The 20,773-nt window shown below is 49.7% G+C and overlaps 1 protein-coding gene across 1 annotated transcript; it reads left to right on the forward strand.

Moving 5' to 3' along the window:
- The first annotated feature begins 9,286 nt into the window (after positions 1-9,286).
- RHOG (ras homolog family member G) lies at positions 9,287-20,287 on the forward strand. Its single transcript, XM_052652570.1, has 2 exons — positions 9,287-9,355; positions 19,071-20,287. The coding sequence occupies exon 2, from the start codon at positions 19,131-19,133 to the stop codon at positions 19,704-19,706; it is 576 nt and encodes a 191-aa protein (XP_052508530.1). The 5' UTR covers positions 9,287-9,355; positions 19,071-19,130; the 3' UTR covers positions 19,707-20,287.
- Positions 20,288-20,773: the final 486 nt, after the last annotated feature.

Raw genomic sequence — 20,773 nt, forward strand, 5'->3', positions numbered from 1 at the left:
TTTGAAAGATACAGTTTAAGATCTTCTCCTCAGAAACTCCTACTCAGCCACCAAGTCCAGAATTGGACCATACACGTATCTGTCTTCCACCACCACACAGGATTATGACTTTTCAGAGGTTAGGGCCTGTGCTTTATTCATCTCTGGGAAATGGCCATCCATCACAGGCCCTGTACATAGTAAGTACTCACAAAACCTGGTTGACATAAGTTAATTCATTTGATTGTACAAATATTTATTGAGTAACAACTGTATGTTGGAAAACTGGCCCTAACAGAAGATAAGCCCCTGATAGACTCAGAGCCTTAAACTCAAGCAGCAAAGAGGGAAAATAGCCAATATTATTGAGAGAAGTAGATGAGAGTAATAGGGAGTGGTAGGGACTGGGGCACCCTGACAGCAGGCAGGAAGGCGGACTCAGTGTTGCTGGATCATCTTTAAGAGAAGATGGAAGTCTGGACTTTTAAATGATATAGCCGCTTTATCAACAAGGACCTACTGTATATAGCACAGGGAACTCCTCTATTCAACATTCCATAACAACCGGCTCAATGGTAAAGAATCTGCCAGTCAATGCAGGAGATTCAAGTTGGATCCCTGGGTGAGGAACATTCTCTGGAGTAGGAAATGGCAGCTCACTCCGGTATTCTTGCCTGGAGAAGCCCATGGACAGAGGAGCCTGGCAGGCTACAGTCCATGGGATCACAAAGAGTCAGACACGACTGAGTCACAAATATTCATGCTCTAGAGCCCAAAATTGCAATTACTGAGTTTGCCCTAGAGCCCAGGCTCAGCAACAAGAGAAGCCACTGCAATGAGAAGCCTGTGTACTGTAACTAGAGAGTAGCCCCCACTCTCTACAACTAGAAAAAAGCCTCCGCAATAACGAAGACCCAGCACAGTCAAAAATAAATTTTTAAAAATTATTTTTTTAATTTATAAAAAAATATTCTGTAATAAACTTTATGGGAAAAGAATCTCTAAAAGAATGGATATATTTATATGTACAACTGAACAAAGTGTATATGTACACTTTGCTGTACACCTGAAATGAACACAACATTGTAAGTCAGTTATACACCGATGTAAAAATTAAATTTAAATTTTTAAAGACAAAAAAAAATGATACAGTCCTTTAAAGGTATGAAACCCTTTATAGGCCACATAAAGCACATCTGTAGCCTAAATTGATCTCAGACTATCAGTTTATAATTTCTCCGAGCCAGTCCACCTGCCTGTGCGCTCATTTGTCTAAAAGAACACAAAAGGAAAGAGGAAAGTAAATCAAGCTTAATACAGCACTTTTAAATTCACGTGCATCATTTCTCTTAGCTACCATGTGATTTCTTTGGAGGTATGGGTGCAAACCCATTTGGTACAAAGAGCTGGGGTCTTGGAGGCAGGAAGCAAGAGTCTATTACCAATTCACAACCAAGACCTTGAGACTCTCAGAACCTGTTGCATTTCCTGTGAGGCTAAAATGGTGTCTGGGAACTAAAATTAGAATAACCATATGCTGCAGCAATTCCACTTCTGGGCTTATGCCAAAAGAAATTGAAAGCAGGGTCCCAAAGAGATATTTGTACACTCGTTTTCGTAGCAGCACTATTCACAATAGCTGAAAGGTAGGAGCAACACAAGTAAATTTCCATAAATGGATGACTATATATATATATGCAATGGACTATTATTCAGCCTTAAAAAGGAATAAAATTCTATATGCTATATGAATGAATCTTAAGGACATTATGCTAAGTGAAATAAGCTAGTCACAGAAGGACAAATACTATATGATTCCACTTATTTAAGGTTCCTCCTGCGTCATGCTAAGTCGCTTCAGGCATGTCTGACTCTTTGAGACTTTATGGGCTGTAGCCCACCAGGTTCCTCCGTTCATGGGATTCTCCAGACAAGAATACTGGAGTGGGTTGCCATGCCTCCTGAAGGGGATCTTTTTTCCTGACCTAGGGCTTGAACCTGCATCTCTTACATCTCCTGCATTGGCAGGCAGGTTCTTTACCACCAGCGATATAAGTTTCCTAGAGTAGTGAAATTCATAGACACAGGAAGTAGGATAGTGACAATGGCAATGGCAATGGCAACCCACTCCAGTACTCTTGCCTGGAAAATCCCATGGACGGAGGAGCATGGTAGGCTGCAGTCCATGGGGTCGCTAAGAGTTGGACACGAGCAACTTCGATTTCACTTTTCACTTTCATGCATTGGAGAAGGAAATGGCAACCCACTCCAGTGTTCTTGCCTGGAGAATCCCAGGGACAGGGGAGCCTGGTGGGCTGCTGTCTCTGGCATCCCACAGAGTCGGACACAACTGAAGCGACTTAGCAGCAGCAGCAGCAGCAGGGCTGAGGGGAAGGGACGATAGAAAATTGTTGTTTAAGATATAGTTTCCATTTTGCAAGATGAAAAGAGCTCTGGAAATTGGTTGCCAAACAATATGAATGTATTTAACACACTTAACATGTAAATTTCATGTTATGTGTATTTTACCACCATTAAAAATAAATGGTGTCTGAAAGCAAAAACCATGGCCTGGACAACAGGAGAAACATTCTTGTCTCATTTCTGACTCCCAGATCACAATGTGACATCAGAAAAGCTAGTTTCCCTCTGGATCTCAGTCTCCCCAACTATAGGATGGGTAGGTACCAGGTTGTTGATTCAGTTCAGCTTTAATATTCTATAAGGTAGGAAAGGACTTTCCTGGTAGCTCAACTGGTAAAGAATCCACCAGCAATGCAGGAGACCTGGGTTCAATCCCTGGGTTGGGAAGATCTCCTAGAGGAGGGAATGGCAACCCACTCCAGTATTCTTGCTTGGAGAATCCCCATGGACAGAGGAGCCTGGAGGGATATAGTCCATGGGACTGCGAAGAGCTGGACACGACTGAGCAACTAAGCACAGCACAGCAAGGGAGCAAAAACCTGAGACCTCATGGATCTTTCTGGATAATTGTGTTCTCATCTAAATGTAGCCTCCATAAGAGCCCCTCATCACATTGCGAGTCTCAGAAGGAAACCAAGCGATTGATTTTGCTTTGTTTTTTCATTTTGGTGTCTTCTTCTTTTTTTTTTTTAATGTTGGGTTGTTTTGGCTGCACTGGGTCTTCACTGCCACATGTGGGTTTTCTCTACTTAAGGTGTGTGAGGGCTTCTCTAGTTGCAGCACACAGGCTTAGTTTCCCAGTCAGGGATCAAATACGAGTCCCCTGTATTGGAAGGCAGATTCTTAACCACTGGACCATCAGGGAAGTCTCCTCAGTGTTTTCTTAAAACCTATATACCAGGCCTTTACCATATGCCGAGATTATCTCCCTTGCATCACTCTACATTCAGCAGATGTTGGCTAAATCAAACTGATTAACAATTTTTATGCCTCTATTCCACTATTTGCAAGAGCTTTCACATCTATTATCTTATCTCTCCCTCACAAGACCTCTGCTAGATAAGTCAGAGACTACACTTATTCTACAGGTGAAGAAACTGAACCTAAGAAGATGAATTGTGTCATGTTCTCTTTCTCCTTTGGGATTTCCTCCCCATCCTTCAATTCTCAGTTCAAGTGATATAAATCAGCCATGCCTTGACCACTGATGACAGTATAGCATGAACCAAAAGCTATGATTTGTCAAAAATAATAATAATAAGTTCAGCTCAAAAGTCACCTTCCTTCCTTTGACTCCCTCCTTGACTTACCTTGTCTCTCCAGTCTTCTGCTATACCTTAGGGTACTTAAATAGCTAAATTATAATTATCTAGCAAGTATCTGTCTTCCCCATTAGCTTCTGAGGACTTCATTTCATTTACCATTGTATACTCTCAGGCTAGGACCGTACTCAGTACAGAGCTGGTACTCGATAAAAGTGAATGAATGAATGATGTGTGTTCTTTATAGTAGCTTAGCTGTCCTTTACACCAGAGGGTTTTTGATTACCAATAGCTTTCATCTGGAAAGTGAGAATCTTCAGTAGAAGTGTGCTAAAGAGTCCAAAATCTGCTCAGAAAAATTTAGGAATCCGTGAGTTTAGGCTGTATTATCTATCAGTGCTGCTCCCTGGTGTCCAAAAATGGCAGGTGCAGTTATCACTAAGAAGCTGCCCAAAGTCTGGCTGAGTAGGGAATGAGGACAGAAATCTTGGCTTCTAACAATGCTTTCCAGGCCAGCTTCACAAAGAGAATCATTTCTTCGTGAAGAGATGCTTCTGCTTTGCAGAAGCAGTGCTAGACTCTTAATGCCAATGTTCATTCATTCATTTAACATCTACTGAGCCCCTGTTTGTAACAACCCAGTTCATACGCCCAACAAGCTCAGATTTTAGGGGAAATATATAGATGAAGAGTAATTAGAACTTCTTGATAATGTCTTGAGAGAAATCAATATGGAGCAGGTGAAGGAACACAGAATTACACAAGTAACTGCCTACAGCAGTCAGAGAGGCTGTGCACAAGCACTGAGGGAAGAGGAGGGTGTCTGGAGTCACACTGCCTAGATTCACATCCTGGCTCTGCTGCATGACTCTGAGCAAGCTGAGCCGCTCCTGGAAAATACCAGGGCTGAAGAAGAAAGAATTTCCCAGAGGGGAGTATGCCAGATGACCTGGGTACCACCTGGTTTGGAGAATCTCAAAGATGCAAAGGTGTCCTGGAGGCAAACAGGACAACTATTGTACTGCCTGTCTGAGACGAAGGACACTCCTGAAGGATTGGGCATGTGCTTAGTTTCCCCTCCCCCCAATCCAGTTATTTCCTTAGAGGGAATCAAGAACAATGGATCGGAGGATACAATGGATCAAAGGATGCAACTCCAGAAATTTGTTTCATTTGCCACTTCCCGTTTGTTCTTTCTGCTATCTCCTGTTCTGTCCATCATGTTCTCATTTCATGAAATGAAACATTGTGTTTATCTTTGGGGGTAGCAATAAGAAGAGTGAGGAGGGGGAGACTCCCATTTCTACTCAGGCAGGTTGAGAAAGGGAAGACCAGGGAATCAAGACAGTTGAGTCTCTGGAGCCACATCAGAGAAAAAGAGCTCAGATATGTTGTCTCAGACTGTAAAGTATGAGCCTACAAAGCAGGAGACCTAAATTAGATCCCTGAGTCAGGAAGATCCCCTAGAGAAGGGAATGACTACCTACTCGAGTATTCTTGCCTGAAGAATCCCATGAACAGAAGAGCCTGGTGGGCTACCGTTCACAGTTTCGCAAAGAGTTGGACACGACTGAGCAACTAAGACTTTCAGATTTAGGGTTAGCTTGAGGTTGGGACTAGGACTGAGCAGAAGATCCTATGTGCCACTTGTGGTCTATGGAAGCTGGAACTCAGTGAGGACCAGGCTGGAAAGACTCATCTGGAAAACATCAGGGCAGGGGTGAGATCAGTGAGGGCCTTTCTCCTCCTCTCTGTCTCCATCTTGCACTTTTAGGGGAACTGAGTCAGCTTTAGCATTTGACCTTGAGAAAGAAGGAAAAATTATCAGGGGGAATAACTTGAAAACAACATGAGTGAATGGAGAAATTAAGTAATGTTTATTCATTGTACCCTGGGCAATCTGCTAGACTCTTGGCTTCCTTATTTCATTGACTCCTCATAATCCCACAAAGTACACAGTATTGTCATTCCGACTTTAAAATGAAACTAAATGACTCTATCATATACTCTTACAGCACTCTGTGCTTTTGAATCATTACCTGTTTAAGATTTATCTTCCTCGCTAGTTATATCAGGATAGGCACTTGTCTTTTTGTTTTCACCACTGCATCACTGGAATGTGACACTATACCTGGCCCAGAGGTTCTCGATAAATATGTATTTAAGGAATGAATAGAGAGGTCATGTGACTTGTCAAAAGCTACAAGGTAAGTGGTACAACCAGGATTTGAATCCAGGACCGTTTGCCTCCAGAACCTGTCTCTGACCTCTCTATCCAACCTCACCAAGTCCTTTCATATGTTGTCTCACTTCTAAATGTCCTAGCTCAGTGACCTTTTCTCTCAGCTGCTTGTGAACACAAATGTACACTGTCTACCAAGGATTCACCTATTCAGGGAAAACAAATGAAAGAAACAGCCCATCTGGGGTTGTGCCCTCTTCCTACCCTCTTTGTCTCATCATCTTCTTCCTCCAAAAAGCCTTTGTAGACACTCCACCTGTCTACCTGTTTCCCTCTCCTCTGGCCTTATTGGCCCTTCCTAAACCCATGCCATAAAAGCAGCCTCAACTCACCTGGCCTCTGACGCATCCATACAAATTAGTTATGGGTTATTAAGGCAATTTTGTTCCACAATATACTGAAGGCAAATGTATGCTCAGGCCTGTCTGTGCCAGGCCCAGTGGGTGGACACTGAGATGAATCAGACACAAACTCAAAGGACGTATATTTAGTGGAGAAGGCAGACATTAGACACAGATACAATTAACTGGAGCACAAAGCAAGATGACCTAAATGGTATTAAAGAAGTATGAGCAATATGTTACATGCATAAACCTTAATTACTTAATGATTATTTTGAAGAACATATCATAGAAGGTCACAGCTCAAAGGTATCATCGTGGTTCAACTTCTTGCTTTCCAGTGGAGGATTCTGGGACCCAGAGTAAGTAAGGCAAGACCTCATCTGAAGTCTCACAAGCCAGTCTGACTGAGCCAAGACTAGACTTCAGTTCTTCTGAAGCCTAGCCCAGGGCCCTTTCCTTGTATGTGATTAGCTTGACATGTAGCAGTCCTGGATCCCATTGGATCATGACATTCTCAAGGCCAAGTCAGGTTCTCCCACCTAAGCAAGCTGAACCAGGACCAAGCATGAAGAAGACCAATGCCTTAGGAAATGCAGTCATCCCAGGCTGCCAATCCAGGCTTTTGGTCTCCTGCACCTATCTTTACTGCTATGCTTCTAAAATTGACTTTCAAATATTTTTGCAGAAAACTTTTTTTTTTAATGAGCCTTTTATTCAGAACACTAGTATATAAGTTAGATAAAAGCAAAACAATTCTAGTTGAAGAGAAGGAAGGCCAGAGCCCCACTATTTTCCCACCCTTAAGTCCTGGGAATAGAACTTTAGAAACACAGTTCAAAAACCTTTGTTCTAGGACACAATTTTTAATGGCTTCATGAAAGCCATTTTAGTATGTGGTCCTCCACTGAACCCTGTCTTTAATGGGAACTCACAATGCTTCCTTCATCATCAGATGCCAAGCACCAGCCATGGGCTCCCATTAGAATATGGAAGGAAATCAGATTTTCCCCTTGTCTTTCCTGGTTTCTTCTCTGCAGAGAGGAGTATGTCCCAAGTGTTGTGGGGAGGGAGGAGAGAGACCCAAATTCTGCTTGGAGGTTCTGAGGATCCTTGAGCAGAAAAATCATGGAGAATGAATTCATCCACTGTCATTTACCAGCCTAAATCTGATGGAGGTTTTAACATCTCTGTCCCCATACCCACTAGCTACATGTACCATCAAGCATTTGAAATGTGTCTAGCTAAAATTCAGATGTACTCTAAGTGTAAAACATACACTAGATTTCAGAGACTTAGCACAAAAAAAGAATGTAAAATAGCCTATTCATTTTCATAATCAATAATTTTATACTGATTACATGTTGAAGTTGAATGACAATATTTTGCATATGTTGGGCTAAGAAAAATATATTAGTAAAATTAAAATTTACCTGTTTCTTTTTAATTTAATTGGGGGAAGGACTTACAGCTGGTGAGGTCTTAGTTCCCTGACCAGGGACTGAACAGGTGTCCCCTGCAATGGAAGGGTGGAGTCCTAACTACTGAACTGCCAGGGAATTCCTTTTTACTTTAAAAAAAATGTCAGCACTAGAAAATTTTAAGTTACATATGTGGCTCACATTTCGACTAGACAGCACTGGGAGAGACTACCAAGGGCAAGCCAGAGGTGGCGCGCGCATGTGTGTGTGTGTGTGTGTGTGTGTGTGTGTGTGTGTGTGTGTGTGTCTCGTTGGAGGCAGTGGTCCATTGTGAAAGGCTGAGTCTATTTCGCCCGGCAGTCAATACAGAAGTTAGGTGGAAGGAATAGAATGCACAAAGACCCAAAGATGTGGGCAGGCACGTTGTGTTTTGGGAACTCATTCTTACATTAACATGATTTTTAAAAAGAGGAAAAGAAGCATTTGGAGTGTTTACTGTGAGCCAGCCACTGGCAGCAGGCCTTTTACATCCATTCTCATCTTCACAACTGCAGGATGAAGGGGATGTCATTCTATATTGCCAAAGATAGAATGGAGGCTCAGAAAAGTTGAACAGTTTATTCTAAGAGTTGTTCTTCCTCTTTCGCTGGAAAGCCTCTTGGAGACAAGGAGCCTTTCGTTAACGTCTCTGTTTTCCTCCACAGCACCTAGCACGCAGCCCTCCACGTGGTAGGCACTCAGAAAGTTTGCGTTGGACGAAGAATATTTTCTCAAGTCAGAGCTCCACGCGCAAGGCCTAAGAGCAGAAGCACCAGGGGGCGCCCACAAGTCCGCGCACCCGCCCATCCCCAGGGCCCCGGCAGGATTCAGGACTGGGTGCGGTCCTTCTGTCCCAAGCAGTTGCGCGCCCCAGCGAGAAGAGGGGGCGAGGGGAGCCCCACGTCCTGGCCCCGCCCCGCTTCTTCCCCGGAGCCCAGGCGCGCGGAGCCGCCGGGTGCGGAACGACGACACGACATCCTGTTTTTGGGGCCCGCGGCTCCGCCTGCGCCTCTGCTGATCTTGTCTTTCCCCGGGTGCTGACGCCAGCTCCCCTTCCCCCAGTCTCCGCACCCTTCCCAGGGGTCTGGGGCCTTCCCACTGCTGAATCACCGCCACCCCGCGCTCCCCCGGGGCTCGGGGCAGGGGTGGGGACTGTCCCAGCCGGACCCATTCTGGCCAAATCCCAGCCTGGGCCATCGCTCGATGCCGGGGCTTGACTGAAGGCACCAGGCCTAGGGGCGCCCGTTCTCAGCATCTTCTCGCAGGGGTGGGTGGGGGCAAGATACGGTGAGAGGGGCACAAAACCCAAGCGCCTAGGCTAGGGCCTCTGCTGGGGCGCGGGTGGCAAGAAGGAGACTGGGAGGATTGACCTTAGACGCCCTGACCTAAAGGGCCTCAGAGGTAAAGGGCTGGGGTGAGGGAGCCAGCACCCGGCCGGGGGCCAACCGGCTGGGGGCGACCCAGGGTGGGGGGGGCCGGCCCGCGGACTTCCTGGTCGGGCCCCGCCCCGGCCCGGCCCGCGCCCGCGCCCCGCCCCGCCGGCGGGCCCGCCCCCCCCACTTCCTCCGGCCTCCCGCTCTCACTTCCTTCTCGAGCCCCGAGCCACTGCCGCCGCCCCCAGCTCCCCCGCAGCGGGGAGGGCACCAGGTGAGGCCCGGCCCCGGCCGGCGGGCTGAGGGTCCGGGGAAAGGGAGCCCGGCCGGCCCGGGACTGGACGCGAGCGCAGGCCCGGGAAGTTTGGCTTCGGGAGGCCGCGGCGGGAGGTGCTCGGCTCGCTCCAAGTTGGGCGGGTGCGGCCGGCCGGGCGGGGCGGGGACGGGCACGAGCCACTGCGACCCGGCGACGGCTCCGGGAGGGTGGAGGTTCCTGTACCGATGGCGGCGATACCGGCCCCTGGGAGCCGCGAGGGACTCCTGAGGTCGGAGGGGCTCCCGCTCCGAGAGATAAGTCTCTTGAGGGGAAGAGCTCAGAGCTGGGAGATGAGACTCAGAGATGGGGTGCCCCCAGGAGTTGCGGGAGGGCTGTTCTGAAGTGTGTTGAGGGGAAGGGGCCCCTGGGCTAGAGAACTGCTTTGGCAGTTGTGACACTTGTGAGGTAGAGAGAGAGGCTGTCTATTGCCTCTGAAGCCCTGGGCTGCGGAGAAGGAGCTCCTTCCCTGGAAGATCAAGGCCGGTCCAGACTGCAGCCCAAGGTCCTCTGTGCTCAGGAGGTGGGGGAACCCCGGTCGACCCCAGTGCTTCTCTCTGTGTGTCTCTGTCTGAAGCAAAACCTCTCCATCTCTGGAACGGAGAAACAAGTATTGTAGTGAGCAAACATCGGCTGTGCCTAGCTGGCCGATGCCTGGCACTGCTTATTGGCGGGGTAGACGGAGGAAGGACAGGAACCAGGTCTTCCCCTGTTACAGAAGTGGAAGGGCTCTTACTCGGAGGTGCTGATCATCCTTAGCGAGAGGGCCTCACTGAGAGCAGAACTCTTTTTAGGAGATGGAGAGAATAGGGCTTCTGGGAGGCCACAAAGACTCTAGCCTTGGAAAATGATGAGCCATCGCCTAGTCTTCCCTCTCCCCCATTGTTAGTCCCTGAATTCTACATGTTATTCTGTCTTCCTCCATTCCTTCTTCAGACTCTACCCGCGAACCCTTTGTCACCCTCTTCTCATATCCTCTTCAGTTGCTTTTCCCCCAAACACAACAGTCATGCCTGGCCCCTGACCTCTCCCCTGCCCTGCTTCTCTGTCCATCCTTGTCCTCTCCCTGTGGCCTCTCTGCTCCCTTCCTTGCCCAGCTTCTGGCTCCGCACACATATCCACCCTCTTGATTCTTCCATCTGCCCTCACTGTGATGGATCCCTGTCTTCTTCCCTTTCAGTAACGAATCTCCCGCTTTGGGGAACTGGACCACCCTAGTTCAATGAGGTGGGCTGCAGCCTTCCCTTGATAAAAGTGATGAAGGGTTTGGAAAACCTGTAGATGTGTATGTGCGTGCAAGTGTCTACATGTACATATCTTTATCTTTTGGAGACAAAATAACTGCCCTCAGCCTTGAGAGGGCCCAGAGCAGGGGAAGCCAGCAGAATGAAGGGAACCTGCATTGGGTGAGGTTGTGGTTAGGTAGGAGGAAGCAGTCTGTAGCATTTCGAGTATCAGGGTAGAGTGACACAATATTGAATAGGACTGGTGAGAGAGGCCGTGGGAAATCAAAATCTCCCAGACCCTTAGGTGCTTGGTCAAGAGGCCAGGCCTGGAGCCTGGGGGACAGCCTAAAAGTCCCTGACTCCATTGCTCACTTGTTCCAGCACCTCCTGGTGGGGAGAAGGGGACCAGGTCAGCTAAGTGTGATGGAAGGAAAGTGCAGGGTTCAAGAGGGAAGACTATGGCTGGTTTAACTTCAATCTTAAATGTCTTAGTTCCAGTTCAGGAAAAAAAGAGGGGTATGAGGCAAAGGTGTCTGCCTGCTCTTTCCTGCTGCTTTCAGGGCCTGCCCAGGCCAGATTCCCACGTGCCCTGGGCTGCATCAAAGCCTTGGTGACCAGGAAGCTCTCTAGAGTTCTGCTTACCCCTCTTCCTCAGGCATCCTTAATATTCCCCCTCTCACCTAAGAGCTTATTCCCTCTCTTTCGGGAATTTCTTCCAAGTCTAACTGAAATCCAGCCTAGCTCTTTGTAAGCCTTGCTGTCTCCATTCTAGAGCCTTTGGGATGCATGCTGAGAGATCATGCTTCCCTCTGCCTTCTCAGGCCTACTCTATTCACTTCTCTCCACTAGAAGACAAGTGGAGGAGAGCAAGTGCTACTTTTGTGGGATTCCCAAGCACAGCTAGGTTTAAGGGCCATTCCTGTGCCCCATTATGTCTCCTTACCTTCTCACAGTTGTCTGTTCCCATGATTGTTTCCTACTGACATTCTGGGAGGTATAGAGTTTTGGCCCCAGCAGGAAGTCCCAAGGACCTGCATAAAAATCCCAGCTCAAGGGAGGACATATATGCAAGGAATTTCCCAGCATCAAGGCTAAGTTAAAAAACCACCCAGGAGTCCTGACTTCCCACCTACCAAACCAGTACTAATTTTAGATAACTGAGCAACCAACAGGATTCTAAGAGTAGAGATAGGATGGATGAAACAGGGGTTCTCCCAGACAAGACCTGGCCCCACTGAAGGTTTGAGCTAACTGCATGGAAGTCACCACCGGAAAAATGTAACCAAGGTGGGGGGAATCTAAGTGGGGAAATATTTTGCAGAGGGTGGGGGTGAGGAATATGTACCTGCGATAGGAGGCTGCCATTGAGGTCTTGGCTAAAAAAACTATGGTCAGGGTCTCTTGACATGAAGAGAAGTGACTCAGGTCAAGATCCTGGTTGAGAATCTAGGATACGGAGAGTTGTTTCTGGCAAGATGTTATGACAGATGAAGTGGCTGGTTTAAATTTTTAGGGGGTCATGAGCAGGAAGATTTTGAGAGGTTGTGGCTGTAGTGAGACAGTTGGGAAGATATTAGAATGCAGATAGCTGAGCAACTGAAAAGAAGATGGGGGGCCCAGACTAAAGACCCCTCCTGCATACACAGTGTATACCTGTGAGTGGTGAGGCTCCTAGGGTTCTGTGAAGAGGGGAACCAAAGACAAAGCCTGGGCCGCCTCCCCAGAACAGATTGGTTTTCCTGTCCAGGGTCCAGCTTCCTCTTTTGTCCTCATGTCATGGGGGTAGGGCATCTCCCCCAGAGCTCAAGCCTAGAGGAGGCTCTCCTCAGCTGGGACAGAATGGCTGGCTGTCCAGTAATGTCAGTTCTGAATCACGGATGCCCCAGCACTAGGCATGAGGGCCTGGAAGCAAAACGGGCTCAGATGTCAAATGGGCCCCTTTGGCCCATTTCCTGAAGGAATAAACCATGGTAGGGTCATCCTGAATGAGGTCAGAGCAGTGGGCCCATTCCCAGGCTAGAGGTCAGGAGACTCAGGTCCTTGTCCTGGATTTACTCGCAATCCTGTATATAACTCTCGTCAGCTTTCTCTCTTGTGGCTCAGCTTCAGAAGTAAGGAGTTGCCTATCAATAGCTCCAGAGAGCATACAGAATACTGATAGCTGTGACTCTCCTTCCCTCAAGAGGCTCCTCAGAGCAGGCCCCTCTACTCTGGACCCCACCTTGAACAGGTCTAAGTAGCTGTCTGGGTGTGTGGCCCCTTTCCCCTAGCACAAGAGAAGAGGCCAGAGAGTCAGGGACTTTGCCAGGGGACAGCAACATGGGGGAGTACCCGATGCCCGGCTCCAGCTCTGCCCCACTGACAGTGGAAAATAGATGCCGGAGTTTCCTCCCTGATGTTTTTTTCCCTTGTGGAAACCCCCTCAGGTCTGGGGCGGTGTTGAAGTGACTGGGCAGCCCTGGGTCTCTGGGTATTTTCAGGTGGGGAGGCAGGATTGGGAGGATGGCACTTCTGTACAGCCTCGTGTGAAATGAGCAGAGGCAAAGGAAGTGCCACTTCACGAGCCTTCTGTGGGGCCCCAGGACTGCTGAGCTGCTGTTAGTGGGGAGGAGGAAGGAGGAGGAAGCAAGTGTTCAGCCTTCCTCTGTGCTGCCTGGTGGGGGAGGGGGGCAGCCTCCTTAGCTCCCCCAGCCTGCTGTGCTGGCCCTGGGGCTGGCTGTGTGTGGAGCACCCCAGGTACTCCGGCACCAGTTGAAGAAGGAGAGGAGCTGGGACTGAGTGAAAGGGTCCCAGCCTCCCACAGCCCTCCCAGCTATAGCTGTCTTGGACCCTCCTCCTCCCCAGTCCCTAGTGGGTAGACTCAACTCCCTCCATCCCCTACTCTGTCTGCAGAGTGCAGGATCCTCCACGGGGGCTAAAGGGTGGAGAATGGCAAGAGGTGGAGAATTCTCCAGCGTGAATTTTTTTTTTAAAGGCTGGGAACTAGGCTGTCTCGGGTTCTGTCCCTGCTGATGGGAGAAGGGGAAGAAAAAGCAAGACTCAGCCCTTGGCTTGGTCCCAGCCCCATGCTGACCTCATGTCTCCCCCAGCTTCCTCCTGCTAGCCCAGCTGCAGCCCCTTTGAGCCTCTTCGTACCATCCCTCTCCTACTCCCCCCTTCAAACAAACAGACAGACTGGCAGAACTTCTGAAGCTGTTTCTAACACTGACCATGACCATGACCCTGACCTCATCTTTGACCAGCCCTGGTCTTCAGATATTCTCAGTCCTTAGCCTCATCAGTACCACTTTTCCTACCCATCTTCCTCATCACCACTGGACTAGAGCTATGCCTGCTCCAACCCCTCTCACTTTTCCAGCTGAGGGACAGGGCACTCCCTCAGTTACCCTAAATCATACTCAAGGGGAGGAAGTTAGTTACCCTTGTCTAGTGTCTCCTGGGCCTGGAGGCTCTTCCTTCTTCCCAGAATCAAAGTCTGAATTGATGAGAGAGGAGGTGTGTGTCAGTCTGCAGGTTTTGCTCAGCCCTCTGCTGGGCTTGTGGAAGTAGGCAGGACAGATTTCCCTCCTCATGAAGCTTGTGTTAGTTCAGCACAATGAACCTAAATAACAGTACTGGGGGAGGTGGGGCAGAAGAAGGGATGGTGTCCTTGAGAAACTGGGGAATGGAGCTGGGCCCTGAAGGACTGGGAGGCTGTGGAGTGGGGTGACAGTGGAAGGGGAGCAGAATTCCAGGAAGAGGAACTCCCATGTGCAAAGACATGAAGGACAGATTGAGTTCATTCAGCTATTTACTGACAGCCACTGCATGCCATGCTTAGCCCAGAAAGACATAGCCAGGACCTTACCCTCTAGGCCCTCCCAGTTTAGTGACAAGAGATTCAGATAAGCTTCCACGTGACTGAGATAGAATGCACCTGTGAGAAAATCAGGACCCAGACCTTGGATGGAATAGTCATTTGTGACTTGGGTGGTTTACAAAAAAACTTCCCTGGAGGAGGTGGCAGTGGTGCTTGGCTCTGGAGGACAAATTAGGGGATTCTTTGAGGCAGTTGCAGTCTTCTGAGCTGCTGAATGGTGGACTGAAGGATGGAAATGGGGGAGAAATGCTGGATTCTCACCAGGACAGTGAATGTGGCTACTTGATGTGTTTTATGGAGGAGAATGTGGAGGCTGCTTGTGGAGAGGATCTGGGTGATGTGGCCAGAGCCTAGGATCAGAATACCCCGAGTGATGTATGGTTAGGGTGAGTTTTAGGGAGGACTGCAGGAGGGGATCTCTCCTGTGTCAGGGAGGCAGATTAGAAGGCTCCAGTAAGTTCCCACTGCCTTCATACTCCCCCGGCTCTTAGGGCCTATTCCTCCCCTCCCCCACTCCCAGTTGGGACACTTCCCCTGCTACAACTGCCACAGAGATCTGGCAATCAGGCAATACACTGCTTCCTTTCCCTCCCCCATTCTGGGCCTGCCTGGGCCACACCCCAAGACCAGTCCCCACTGGGTACAGGCTAGGCTCTGGGGACTATGCTCAGATAGGATGAGCCCCTTGGACTGTGCTCCCAGCGGGAGCCAGGTCAAACTGGTACTGGGAGGAAAGATTCTTGCCTATCCCAGTCAAAGCTTTTGGCTGCCACTCCTGTCCAGTAAGATTCAGCACTGCAATTTGGACTATGGAGGTGTCAGTCCAGTTCTGGACTTCTGACCTGTTTATGCAGATCTCAGTAACTGAAACAGAAGCAAGCAGATCAGAAGCCTGTTCTCAGCTTTTTGGTGGGGGAGTAGAGGAGATCAAGCTTCAGTATTGGTCAGGGGGGCATCCACAAGCTAAGGAACTTGTATGTGACTGCTGCAGGAGAGTGACTCAGAGCCAAAGAAGGGTTACAAGGGTGGCCATACTGTGGAAGTTCAAAGAAAGGAGAATTCAGTAGCCTCATGAGACCATGAGACTTAATCTAGGCCTTGAGTCAGGAAGATTTGAGAGGGGACAAGGAGTGGCAGCAGAGAGAACAAGAGGAAAAGTTCAGAGGCCAGAATGATCCTGGCCTGTTTACATAGGACAGTGAAGACCCCTCTGGAGCAGGGAACTCCCATTTCAAAGTACCTGCTTAGTACATACACATTGTGTATCAATGCACTTCATCCATATAACAGCCTTATAAGGTTGATACTATTACCTAGCTCATCATGGCAGAACTAGGATTTAAACCCAGCTCTGTGGAATTTGTAGAGTACTCAGTCACTCAGTTGTGTCTGACTCTTTGTGACCCCTTGGAATGCAGCCTGCCAGGCCCCTCTGTCCATGTCATTCTCCAGGCAAGAATACTGGAGCAGTTGCCATTAACTTCTCCAGGGGAATCTTGACCCAGGGATCAAACCCGAGTCTCCTGCGTTGCAAGCAGATTCTTTATCTGACTCCAAAACCTTTGCCAGATTATGAAGAACTCTGAAAGCCAAGATGAGGGACCAGGCATGATCTGAATTAAGCTGAGAATAGAAAGCCAGAACAAGTCATTATAATATGGCTAAGACTATACTAATCTGCAAATGTTTATTTACATACTAAACAAAAGTTCTTTTTTTTTTTTTTAAGTGGCCTAGTGAATAAGTTACAGTCAATCCCCCAACCCCAGGCAGGCCATTGTCCTTGTCTGGCCTCCTACAGCATTGACTGTTCCTTTATCCTGCATGGTACAGGCTAGATCCTACCTTTTGAGCATGCACCCTCCTTAAATGAGCTATGGGAACTTATTTGACCCAGTTCAGGCCATAGGTGTTCAGAGAAAAGAGTTGCCCTGGGAGAGAGGATAAGGGTCTGAACTATCCCTGAATGGGGAGAAGTGGGCTGCCGCCACCTCTCAGTCACCTGTGTACTCAGTGATTCCTGCCTCTTGGTATGAAAGGCTTTGCCTTTGCCACCTTCTCTGTGCAGCCCACGTCCAAGTTTATAAAGCACGGCCACCCTGTGCCCGGGATCCTCACTGCTGCCCTTTGAGACGGGGAGGGTGAGTTTTATAAATGAAGAAACTGAGGTTCCAGGAAGGGAAGTGAGTTACTGGATTAAGGTCACAAAGTCAGCTGGTTAGGGTCACTTGGAGGCTGTGTGACACACTGAGGAAAGCAAAGGGCTTTGGATTGCAAAATTGGAGTCTGTGTTTCAAAAAAAAAAGGGGGGGGTCTATGTTGGGTCCTGTGCTGACTAGCTGTGTGATGTTGAGTTATTTTAACTGCTCTGGGTTTGTTTCCTCATCTGTAAGTATGAATAGTACCAGTGAGTTGTTAGGATGAAAAAAATGTGATACCATGTGATCTGAAAGGGTTGTACCGTGGAGGGCTTTTAGTCAAGGGGCAGAGCCAGCAGGTGATCCCAGGAGGTCAGAGTCAGGGATCTGGTGCCCTTGGCCCTATGTTGTAATGCCTCTGCCCTGCTGGTTTCTGGACACTACCTCCCTCGTGATCTTTTTCCGGTGTCAGTCCCTGTTCCCTCACCAGCCCGGAAGCTTCCTACTCCCTCCTCGCTCCTTTGAGGGCTGATTTACTGATTGCTGGTTGATAACCCCTCCCAAGAAGGCTGCCTGGAGCCAGCTGTACTCTGGTCTCTCAGGCCTTGTGACTGTCAGCCAGAGTCCCTTTCCTGCCTGGGCCAGCCCAGTGCTGGGCTCGAGGGGAGGAGTTCCTGGTCACACAGCCATGCCTACTCCCCTGCTTTGTGTGTAGCTAACGATTTACAGGCCTGGAGAGCATCTGCTCTTCGAGATGCTGGGTTCTCCTCAACCTTCCAGTGGACACGAGGAATGGCACCAACACCCCCTCCCCAAGATGCTGTCTCTTTTCCCCCAAGGAAGAAGCCACAGAATGCTGAGAACATGAGCGTGCCCTGACTTGGGCTCAAGTGCCAAGGTCTTAGGCGTTTGCTGACTGACTCAACCTTCCCACCCCCACCCTGTGCTCCCAGGGGCCTTTCCTATCTCCATCATCTTGTCCCCTGCCCCCAGGCTCCTTAATATCTCATCTCATCCACTTAGTATCCTTGCACAGGCTTTTTTCTCTCCATTTCACAGATTGGGAAACTGAGGCCCAGAGAGGGTAAGTGCCTCTTGCTTGGTTGCAGTGAGTTGGCAGCAGAGCAGCCCTGGGGCTAGGACTGGGCTGAGTTCTCTTGACTTCCAGTCCCAAATTCTCAAGTGCCCGAGGGTCCTTGTCTTCTTTCTGGACCCATACCCTTGAGGCCCTCTATCTGCTCTCCTGAGGTTGAACACACATTTATTCATGCAAATAAGATGGAAATATTTTTACTGTAAACCAGAGAGGCAGCCTCATAGAATGAACTCACTTCCCTCCCAGCTGGTCCCAGGGGAAGTTGGGGCTTGGGAGGGGGAGCTGGGAGGGACCAAGCCCTGGATTCTATGCAGGTTCCACACCACCAGGATTCCTTTTCTACTTTCCAGTGGTAGATCCCCCCTGCCCCCTCCAAATTTGATTTTTGAGGCTTTGGGACCAATAGTTGAGAGGACAGGTTGGAGGATAAGGGTTGGCAGACCAGGGTACAGTTTTGCTGTGTATAAAGTGAAATGGAGAAGATGGGCCAGGGATGATAGCGCTTGGGTGGAGCAGGAGATAGCTAAGAGAACTGGGTGTGTCATACTGTCATACACAGAGCTGTCCCCTCCCAGGGAGCAGGGACCTGGTTGTGAGAGAGCTGCAGGGAAAGGAAGTCACATACTAGCCAGAAAAAGTCCCCCGTGGCTGAGAGGAAGTAGTCAATTAGCGGACTACCCTTGCCACAGCAGTATAAATAATCACAGGGTTTCTGGAAGCTCTGTTCTGTTCCAGAATTCGGAAGGGCAGTTCCTCACCTCGAGGCCCTGTGAGCTGCAGAGGTGACCAGGTGATGGTTGGAACGGGGACTCCTCTCAAACTTACCCCACGGATAATTACAGCAGCTGACTTATTTGCCACTTCCTGTGTGCCATGCCTCATGCCAAACACTCTCTACATGTTAGCTTATTTTATACTCTCACCAGCTCTATCCCCATCTTACAGATGAGAAAATATGAGGCTTAGGAAACTTAAATATGTTGCCTGAGAATCATATTTGACTGGTTGGTGGAACCCTTGACCAGTCTGACACCAGTGATGGTACTTAATGACACTGTGTTCTCTGCCCAAAAGTCCAGAAGCCCCTCAGATTCTTCAGAGGCACAAGCCGTGATCTCAGGAAAGGGATAGAAGATTAAGGGGAAAATCAAATTTTTGTCTTATTCTACTGTTCTTGAGCATCCTTGCTTGGTCTCAGGACCGGTCTCCCATTTTGTGTCTGTCTGTCTGTGGTCTGTCTTGATGGGATTGCAGGATGGTGTCAGGTTACGAGATCTGGAGCTCGTTCCCCTCTGTATGCCCCCATCCTTTCTTCCCAGGATCCCTAACCGAGAGTATCCCTCTCGTCTGTCCACAGGTCACTGCATCCAGAGGGGCCCAGAACGGGACGGAGGCCCAGCCTCCAGCTGCACCCACGATGCAGAGCATCAAGTGTGTGGTGGTGGGCGATGGAGCCGTGGGCAAGACATGCCTGCTCATCTGCTACACAACCAACGCCTTCCCCAAGGAGTACATCCCCACAGTGTTCGACAATTACAGCGCCCAGAGTGCAGTGGATGGGCGCACGGTGAACCTGAACCTGTGGGACACAGCGGGCCAGGAGGAGTACGACCGCCTCCGCACACTCTCCTACCCTCAGACCAACGTGTTTGTCATCTGTTTCTCCATTGCCAGCCCGCCCTCCTATGAGAATGTGCGGCACAAGTGGCATCCAGAGGTGTGCCACCACTGCCCTGATGTGCCCATCCTCCTGGTGGGCACCAAGAAGGACCTGAGAGCCCAGCCTGACACCCTGCGGCGCCTGAAGGAGCAGGGCCAGGCGCCCATCACGCCGCAGCAGGGTCAGGCGTTGGCCAAGCAGATCCACGCTGTGCGCTACCTCGAGTGCTCGGCCCTGCAGCAGGACGGCGTCAAGGAAGTGTTTGCTGAGGCTGTCCGGGCTGTGCTCAACCCCACGCCTGTCAAGCGTGGGCGGTCCTGCGTCCTCTTGTGACCCTGGCACTCAGCTTGGAGGCTGCCCCTGACCGCCCCCCCCCCCGCAACCAGTTGTGCCTTTGTGCCTTGGCGCCTTGTCTGCCCCCAGCTGTGCCTTAAGGACTAATTCTGGCACCCCTTGCCAAGGGGGCTCCCCGAGTGCCTTTTTCTCCTGAAGGAGGCCCACAGGGAGAGGGGCTTTGGGCCCTGCCCCACTCTGCTTGGGAACACCAGGTATTCTTGAGAGCTCACCCAGGCCAAGGATGGGCCCCTCCCCAAAAAGCCAACCAGGTGCCCCCTCCCCACTTTCCCCTACTGACCAGATGTTGCTGCCTATTGTGGTGCCTTCTCTCAGGTTAGGAGCGCTCTGCCATCCCTAACCTCTCCCTCGCTGCTCTTCGATTGCTCCGCCCTCATGATGCGCTCTCCCTGCCCCAGAGAAGGAGCCACAGAATCCTAAGAAGATGAATGTGCCCTAACCACCCTCATGTGCCTAAGCCTTAGCATCCGCTGACTGACTCAGCCCCACCCCCACTCCCTCCGGGCTCCTGGGGACCCCTCCTACCCCCATCAGCATCAATAAAACCTCCTGTCTCCATGGCCCTGGCTCCTCCCTCTGTGCTGGGCATTGGGGGTTGGGCAGGGACCAAGCATGGGCTAGGGCTCCCCAGAGACTGGGAGCCTTTTGTTTCCTGCAAGAGGGGACAGGGGACAATAGACTTCATTGTGGTCCCCCCACCCCCCAATTTCCCTAACAAAGCTCTGGGCTCCCCTGGAGGGGCCCGTCTTGTCGTGGGGCCCAGCCACAGATTCTGCAGTAGTCTGGGATGCAAAGCAAGAGGAGAAACTTCCTTATCTAAGGACCATAAAGGGAGAGGCTGAGTCATCAGCCTGCAGGTAGGTGCTCTCACAGTCATGCACCTGAGAACTGTCCCCGTATACCCCCACGGGGACAAATCTTTACTGACAGTGTTGAGGCTAGCACTCAGGCCTTTGCCTCAACCTAAGGCTCTCCCAGGTATCAAAGCTTCCAAACCTGGAGTCACTGCAGAGAAAGTCACTCCTGCTCATCAAAATCGGCTTAGA

Source organism: Budorcas taxicolor, chromosome 15 (genome assembly GCF_023091745.1).
Source record: "Budorcas taxicolor isolate Tak-1 chromosome 15, Takin1.1, whole genome shotgun sequence".
NCBI lineage: Eukaryota > Metazoa > Chordata > Mammalia > Artiodactyla > Bovidae > Budorcas > Budorcas taxicolor.

Excerpts from the sequence above, each read along its gene's own strand:
- RHOG (XM_052652570.1), top strand. The coding sequence starts at position 19,131 with ATGCAGAGCATCAAGTGTGTGGTGGTGGGCGATGGAGCCGTGGGCAAG.